Raw genomic sequence first — 7,661 nt, forward strand, 5'->3', positions numbered from 1 at the left:
TTCTCAGCTGACATGTCAAGTAGTCAACGAGCAGAAAGTGGACATGCATTTTTCAAGAAATTTGTTTCGAAGAATAATTCATTGGTGGATTTCATGATTCAGTTTGGTAGGGGACTAGTGCGCCAACGTCACGAGGAGTTGATGGCCGATCACAAAGACTTGATTGAGAAACCTAAACTTAGAATAAATCATGACTTTTTGGAGCAAATGGTTGATATTTACACAAATGAGATGTACTATAAGTTTGAGGCTGAAGTGTGTGATAGCTTTAACTACAAGTTGCAATGTGTTAGGGAAACCGACAATCACTGTGTGTATCAAATTCAAAGAAAGAAGCTTGCAGGAAGTAAAGTCCGCGAAATCGTTTATGACAAGGACTTGGATTTGGTTTATTGTAGTTGTAAAAAATTCGAAAGCGCCGGAATCCCATGTACACACATTATCTCATATTTGATGAAGTTTGATGCTGAAATATTGCCCGATAAATACATCTTAAAGAGGTGGACTAAGTCTGCAAAATCAGGGACAATGGTTGATAATAAAGGCATGCAGATAACCTCTGACAATTCTTATTTTTTAACGTGAAGTCAATTTATCCAATCATCTTTGGATTTAGTTGACAAGTCCCTCGTATGTGAAGAAACAAGGACGATGTTTACCGATGTGTTGCGAAGCATTAATGAGCAAATAACTCAATTTCTTAGTAGCCGCATGGCTGTAATGAGCTTCACTGAGAAAAGTAATTCAATAGGTAGTAATATGATAGGTGATGGTGATGGTACAAGTGCGCATGGTTCTTGCACTTTTCAAAGTAGTTTCAATGAACCCAATCAAGTGCGGGCAAAGGGGTGCGGCAAAAGGTTGAAAGGAGGAAAAGAGAAAGCAATGGCTAGAATCAAGAATAAAAGAGAGAGACGTTGTCACGGGTGTGGTAAAGTAGGCCAATCACATGATAAGCGAAATTGTCCAGCACTCACAAATCCGTAAGTAATAATTCTTTTATTCTTTATGTTGTCTTATTTTTCATATTCTAGTATTTCTCTTGATGTATATATTTTTTTTAACATAATGTAGGTCTTCTACATGCGTTGATGTGAATTTGCAAGAGGGTAATGAGATATCAAGTGAAGATGGGGAGGATGTGAATCTTTTTGAATGAACCCGAGGAGTGGTGTTGAAATTTGTTTTAACAAGAAGTAAGCCCCTTTATACTCAATTCTTTATCTTTTCATAATAACAGACATAGGCTAAGTGTATAAAAACAAATGACTTATTCATTGCATTGGCTATTGTGTACAGAAGTTGTTGATGCAAGTTGTTGATGCAGCAGCTGTTTAGGGCAGAGGTTGATGGTTGAAAAGCTGTTGATGCAGCAGCAAAAAGTGGGATGCTTAGCTTGTTATTGCTGTTATGGTTTGTTGATGTAACTTGTAAGGATTGTAAGAATTGTCAAAGTTGCTGGCTTGTTTCAAAAATGAATTTGTATTTGTCAAAAGTGGGATGCTTAGCTTGTTATTGCTGTTATGGTTTGGAAATTCAAAAACTGGGATGCTTAGCATGTTTTTGGATGTGTAGATATTTTTGTATTTTAGCCTTGTTTTCATCCTGTGGTACAGGTCATTTGAGCACGGTCTAGCAAAAACATCGAAGTGGACTTATTGTAAGTAGTATTTTCTTTGTCCACACCATCGAAGTGGACTTATCCTGGACAGTTCTGCGAACAATAAGAGTTCCACACTTCTATTAGCTATATTGTTGGTCTAGAAGCTTTGGTACGCAAACTTATGTGAAGCAAGACAGCCGTGATCTCCATTCTTCTGAAACTCAGGTGGTAGTGGTCAGGGACATTGATGAGGGAGGGAACTGATTAGTCTACATTTAAACAACAGCGGTTAAACTTTAACTTTTCATTGCATTAGCCGATGACAATTGTTAAAACAACAGCAGTTAAACAACAACAGTTACAAAGTCTTGTTTCATTCCCACAAATCGTTTACATCACATAGTTTCTTTCATGGCCAAACAAAAAGACAACAAAAAGGCTATAATAGTTAGCCATTTCCACAACACTTTTTCACGTACAACAACCAACTCACGAGCCTCTGGTGGGGCAATGACGAATGGTTTTTGTTCAATTGATGAAATCTTGCACCAGCCCAAAAATAAACCGTACTTTTGCCTTTTACACGAGTAGTAAATTCTACCACGGTTCTTGTTCTTGTTCGACTTCGTTATCTTCACGTCCTCTAATTCTCCCCAATCGCATTGTTTCAATATGAATCTAATATCCACTTCAACTCATGAGTTACTTTCCACAGTTGATGATGAAGCCATTTCAATCTACAAATTTTGAGCAATTTAACATGAACATGTACTGGAAAGAGACATAGGAAAACTTTTTCTGAGTAAATTGTAATGAAGAGAACAGATCATCTCAGAACTGCTTGAGGGAAGTTCTATGTCACTCTTGGGGATAATGAAATCCTCAAATTATCCCTCAATACCCCCATGAATGGTATACAACTACCAGCTTGCATGCTGCTAGTAACTCTAGTGTAATCACCCCCTAGTGTTCAGCCATTAAGCATAAACCATAATCTCTAATAAGAAGGGAAGGGTTGCTTTCAGATTTCCTATTTATATGTTCCCTTCGAACAAAAATGTCAACAAGTTATAGCTAGAGATAATCGTTGATTATATTACTAAAGAGGTGTGACATGGGCGTGCCTACATGAGTATATATTGACAGAATGTTACATGTCAATACAGAAATTGAATAAATCACATTATCATTTCCTAAATTCAAACAATATTTATTTTCAAGTCCTGTTAATGGCTGTATATAGCAAAATTGAATAAATCACCCCAAATCATAATCCCTAATCTGTCTATTTTGCTCGACTTTATTCTCATTTACGCAACATCAGCAATCGGAAGCTTTTATAACTGTAAAGTTTTCAACTTGAATGCCATCCCAATTAACAAATAGGGAAAAAGGGATAGTATGACAATTTCAATTTTTTTGATGGAGATCTATACCTGCGGCATCGAATCCCTATTTTTGGGCACGAACGAGATCTGGGGGAGTTGGGCACGAGATCTCGTCGGGTCGGCGGCTCGAGGAAGTTCGACGGCACGACGGTGGTCGTCTGGAGAAGTTCGTCTGGAGGAGTTCGCGACGGATCTCCGTCGGCGGCGGTCGACGGCGAGAGCAGGAGCGTTCGTCGACGAGATTTGTGAGCAGGACTTGAGATCTGAACGACGACGAGAGCAGGAACTTCGTCGGCAGGGATCGACGACGAGAGCACGAACTTCGTCGGGTTGGCGGCGGTCGACGACGGAGTGAGGAGAAGGGATTTGAGATTGGTTTTTTGGGGAGAGAGAGATGGATTTGGGAGAACGAGATCAGATCTGAGAGAGAGAATAAGATTTCTTTGAAATAAATGGGCGGAGGATGGGAAACAGCTGTAGCGGAGGAAATTTTGCAATAAAACCCATTCGATCCCAAAGTGCGTACGCACCCATCCGCACTTGAATCACGATCTGGTTGGTTCTGTAGATGTTGTGATGAAGGAGCCAGCTGAAGATGAAGTCAATCATGAAGTTGAGGTGGGGGATTTTGATGAACACACCCTCGATATGAACATTTCTGAAGATGACCATAAGTTGATCTCCAACTTATTATAGGGGAAAGCTCCTAGTGAGGCTACAGGACCAGCTGTTGAAGCTAGTTCATCTGTAAGTATGGATTTTATTCTCGAGACCCAATTGTCCTTTTTTTTGCTTAATTTCAAATGACTATATGGGAATTTCAACTATAGGACCGACCACTGGTGCTGATAAAACTACAGCCTCAGGGGCTTTAGAACATGCTAAAGACTTGGGTTCTTCAAGTTTGGAGCTAAAATTCAACCATCTCCTTCCCAACCCAAGACCTTTATTAGCTCAGATCCGATGTCAGCGGAGGTCCCAGCCACCAAGTCAATTGACGAAGCGGGATCAGTGATCGCCATCTCTTAGAAAGTTCCGGCCGCTCTCGAAACTAAATTAATACCATCAGGACAAGAGAGACAAACTAAAGGATCTTTTGTTGGACTCAGTAAGTTTATGCTCACCATTACTTTTGAAATCTAAGTATCAAATGTGTATTCAACAATTCTTTTGAGTGCTTATTGTTGATGTTGAATATCACACAGAATAATCTAGAAGGGGATGGTTGCGGGGTGATGAAGGATGATGGAGGGCCCTCTCCCTTCTCCGACTTTATGCCTGGTTCTTGAACGGGGGCTTTATGTCCACACTACACAGATAAGAAGAAATCGTGAGAGGGTGGGGACCGGTTTCCCCATGGTTCGTCCAATGATCAAGTTTGTGAAACTCGAGTGGGGAAGGGGAAGGTTAGGAACCGATGTGGTTCTTAAAGTAGCAATATGCATGCCCGAAGGATCTATGTGAGCTCCTCTGTCTAAACGAAGAACTGTGTGTTCTTTCTCTTTCAATAGATTAAGGTGAGAGGAAGTTGGGTCTGAGTCTCACCCTTTGCTTAAGCTTTTTTTCTCCTTTTTATGTTAGGAGAGTCGTTCGCTTTACAGGTGTCGGCTGATGACTGAAGAGGAAGTCACTTTAGCATGGGAGGAGATATCTCCACATTTTTTGGGAAGTGATTGAGAGCATGGCAGGAGGCACGTTAGTATACTGAATCATCCCTCGTTTTATAGGTGTCGGGTGGCGACTGGAAGGAAGTCACTTCAGCACGGGAGAGGTTGTCTCCGTATTTTTTGGGAAGTGATTGAGAGTGTGGTAGGAGGCACGTGGGTAGCTGACATGTCACGAAGACTAACAGGCCAAATCTGGATAAGGCTTCTCTGAGGTGGACTGAAATGTTGATATATGCTCTGAGGGAGAGGCTTGAGACCGGAGTTGGGTTCTTAACTTAGCCGACAACAAGGAATGTCACTCAAGTTGTCCCCAAGAATGGCCCAATGAGTGGTTGAGTGCCTTAAGTAGGGTCGTCCTCAATGGTAGTATCGACTGACATCGCCTTTCGTGTCGACACAAGAGTGTTAGCTTGATGAGTCGGCGAGGTCGAGGCCTCTGTGATTATGCCTTGGGTTTATTCCTGATAAGGTAACAAGGTTTTGTAATTAGTAATGATGGTCGAGTTGTACTGGACGATTCGACCATATGTTGTGCCTTGAGTTTACCTTGAAGAGGTACTAAGGGCTTGGAATCTGACTGAGGAGTCATACGCCTAGAACTCTTGAGAGTTGACTAGGTCTTTCCTTACCCTAAGACCGAAAGACGACTGTAGCAACAAGCCAAACGGTTGAGGTTATTTTGCTAGGACTCTTATTATATCATTTTGCAAATATTATATCTTGGGTGAGTAAACACCAATAGTTGGCCACTTTCGCTTAGAGTCGGCTTTTAGTCGGCTCCAAGAGAAATAAAATATACTCTGATTAATACAAGCATGCTGAGGATGAGAAACTGAGAAGTCTCTGTCTTAGAGACGTTGCTTGTCATTATTAGGCACCCATTGTTAACTCTGCTATTCATGGCTGACATCATCAAATATCTGAATCATCTTTTTGGCAGACGAAGCGTCATGGACATAATGGAGGATCTTCCTCTTTTTGAGTATTAGAACTTGGGGCATTAAATGAGGGTAGCGCTTCGTATTTCAAATGAACCGCTTCAGATTCCAAAGTGGATCTAGCCTAGTTGCTTCGAAAATAATCACGCCCTTTGAAATCCTTCTGTACTCTTCCTTGAAAGTTTATAAATGGCCTCTTGATGTTAAGATATTTCTTTTACAAACTTTCACTTTGGCAAATTCCTGATATTCCTCCATGCTTTTTTAAGAAAAAGTCTTTCATGGCCTCCCAAGTTTCAAACTCTGGCCGTAGTGAGGAGAGACTCGCTATTCTTCTACTTATCTGCTCAAAGGTCCATATGGACAATCCGGTGGGGTTATATGATCAATATAATATTCCTCGGACTCTCACATTGGTGACGCTAAAGATGATCGAGCCAGTGTACTGCCATGGCGAGGGTCGAGTGTCGCTGTACTTGGCCCACTTGGAGCATGACTTACGACTTCCCTCACACCCTTTTATTAAGGAGGTGCATGCCGCTCTAGGAGTATCCCCGTCCTAATTCTATCCAAACATAGTAGGGATTCTAGTGGCTTTCATCATCATTTGCCACCATGTTGGAGTCTAACCAAGCTTGAGATTTCTTGGGCATCTGATCACTGTGGGGTCAGCTGAGAAGGACCCGTATTATTCTTACCACTATCGTGGTGAGTTCCAGCTTGTCTCAGATTATTTAGAGTTGGATGAAGACTGGAGGAGGCAATTCGTGTGGGTCTATGGTGGTAACAGCGTCTTTGCTTGCTCGGGATGGCCGAAGGCGAATGAAGACGCCTTGAGGCCAATCACCCTTAGTGATTCCGAGATGATGGATCTAGAAAAGGTCCGTTCTTATACCGAGCCACGAGAGAGCGATGCTCTATTTGATGATGTGTTCCTCCAAACAACAGGCCTATTCATGATCTTATCCTCCACTGGCTTCTAGGCAAGGGCGAGCTTGCTCCTTTGTTGGCGGAAAGTCGTAAGAGAAATGCAAGGACCGAAGGGTTGAGTTTTACTGCTAAGAAGCTAAGGGGGACCTTCAGCGCTGAGGAGGTGGCTGTCTTGATGCCTCAAGCAATTAAAATTCTCTGAATTGAGGGGGAGGACAAGGGTTGAGAGGTGGCGTCCAATCGGACCGTTTGTGGGGTCCCAACCAACTGGGACGGGTCCACTGGTAACTCAGCTGAACTGCTTGGAAAATGTAGGGCTGATAGACGAGTCTTCTCCTGGCAGGGAGACAACGGCCCTAGCGATCGAGGAGGATGCTATCAGCCCTAGTATTACTCCTGAGGCATCTCGTCGTCCCGACAAGGAGCCGATTGGGGTGGACGACACCATCAAGGGGAGAGCTGAAACTCTGTCAGACCAGATAGAAAATGGTGCTGATGGGAGGATTTTGGAGGATATGCTAAGTGTTGGTATACACCAAACTCTCCAGGCTTGTTTGTCTGGGGGGACTTTGCTAGAGAATGACCTATTCAATCGACTTGAGCGCTCCCTAGAATGCCAAGCAGGGCTGTCAAAGGAGAAGTTGGCCAAGGAAGAGGCAGAGAAGAGGATCACTGTCTTAGAGGCCGAGTTGGCTCACAAAGAAGGCGCTTAGCTCTGGAGTCTGGATGAGAAGGAAGAGCTCATTAAGAGCTTTCAAATCCAGTTCTCTAAGCATGCGGAGGTCAAGTCTAAGAAACATTACAGGACGACGGCTGAGGTAGAGGCTCGATCAAGTCGCCTATCTCTCGAGAAGATGAGGGGGGACTTTGAAGAGCTGCAATCAAAGCTTTAGGCATCAACGACCCTTGTCTAGAATCTGGAGGGCAACTCGTTCATATGGATTCAGAGCAACATAGAAAGAAGGTGGTTGACGACTGACGTCATGGCCATATAGGGAAAGCCGAGGTGGCCTTATCATGTAAAGCTAGGGTTGATTACTTCACCACCTTGGTGCCTCACAACTCTCATCCGACTCCAGATCGATTCTATCCTTTCTGTGTCTACTGCTGTGTCGATTTGTTAAAAGATGTTGAG

General features: G+C 42.7%; 2 protein-coding genes across 2 annotated transcripts in view; both read left to right on the plus strand.

The window, feature by feature from the left end:
• Positions 1-585, plus strand: part of LOC109831069 (protein FAR1-RELATED SEQUENCE 5-like) — a 2,204-nt gene extending 1,619 nt beyond the window's left edge. Inside the window, exon 2 of the mRNA XM_020398408.1 lies at positions 1-585. This exon is cut by the window's left edge and continues 229 nt beyond it. Coding sequence (XP_020253997.1) covers positions 1-585 — 585 coding nt within the window.
• On the plus strand, positions 631-1,168 carry LOC109829493. The gene is made up of 2 exons (XM_020396597.1): positions 631-983; positions 1,075-1,168. The coding sequence occupies exons 1-2, from the start codon at positions 652-654 to the stop codon at positions 1,157-1,159; spliced, it is 417 nt and encodes a 138-aa protein (XP_020252186.1). The 5' UTR covers positions 631-651; the 3' UTR covers positions 1,160-1,168.

Source organism: Asparagus officinalis, chromosome 2 (assembly GCF_001876935.1).
Source record: "Asparagus officinalis chromosome 2, Aspof.V1, whole genome shotgun sequence".
Taxonomy (NCBI): domain Eukaryota; kingdom Viridiplantae; phylum Streptophyta; class Magnoliopsida; order Asparagales; family Asparagaceae; genus Asparagus; species Asparagus officinalis.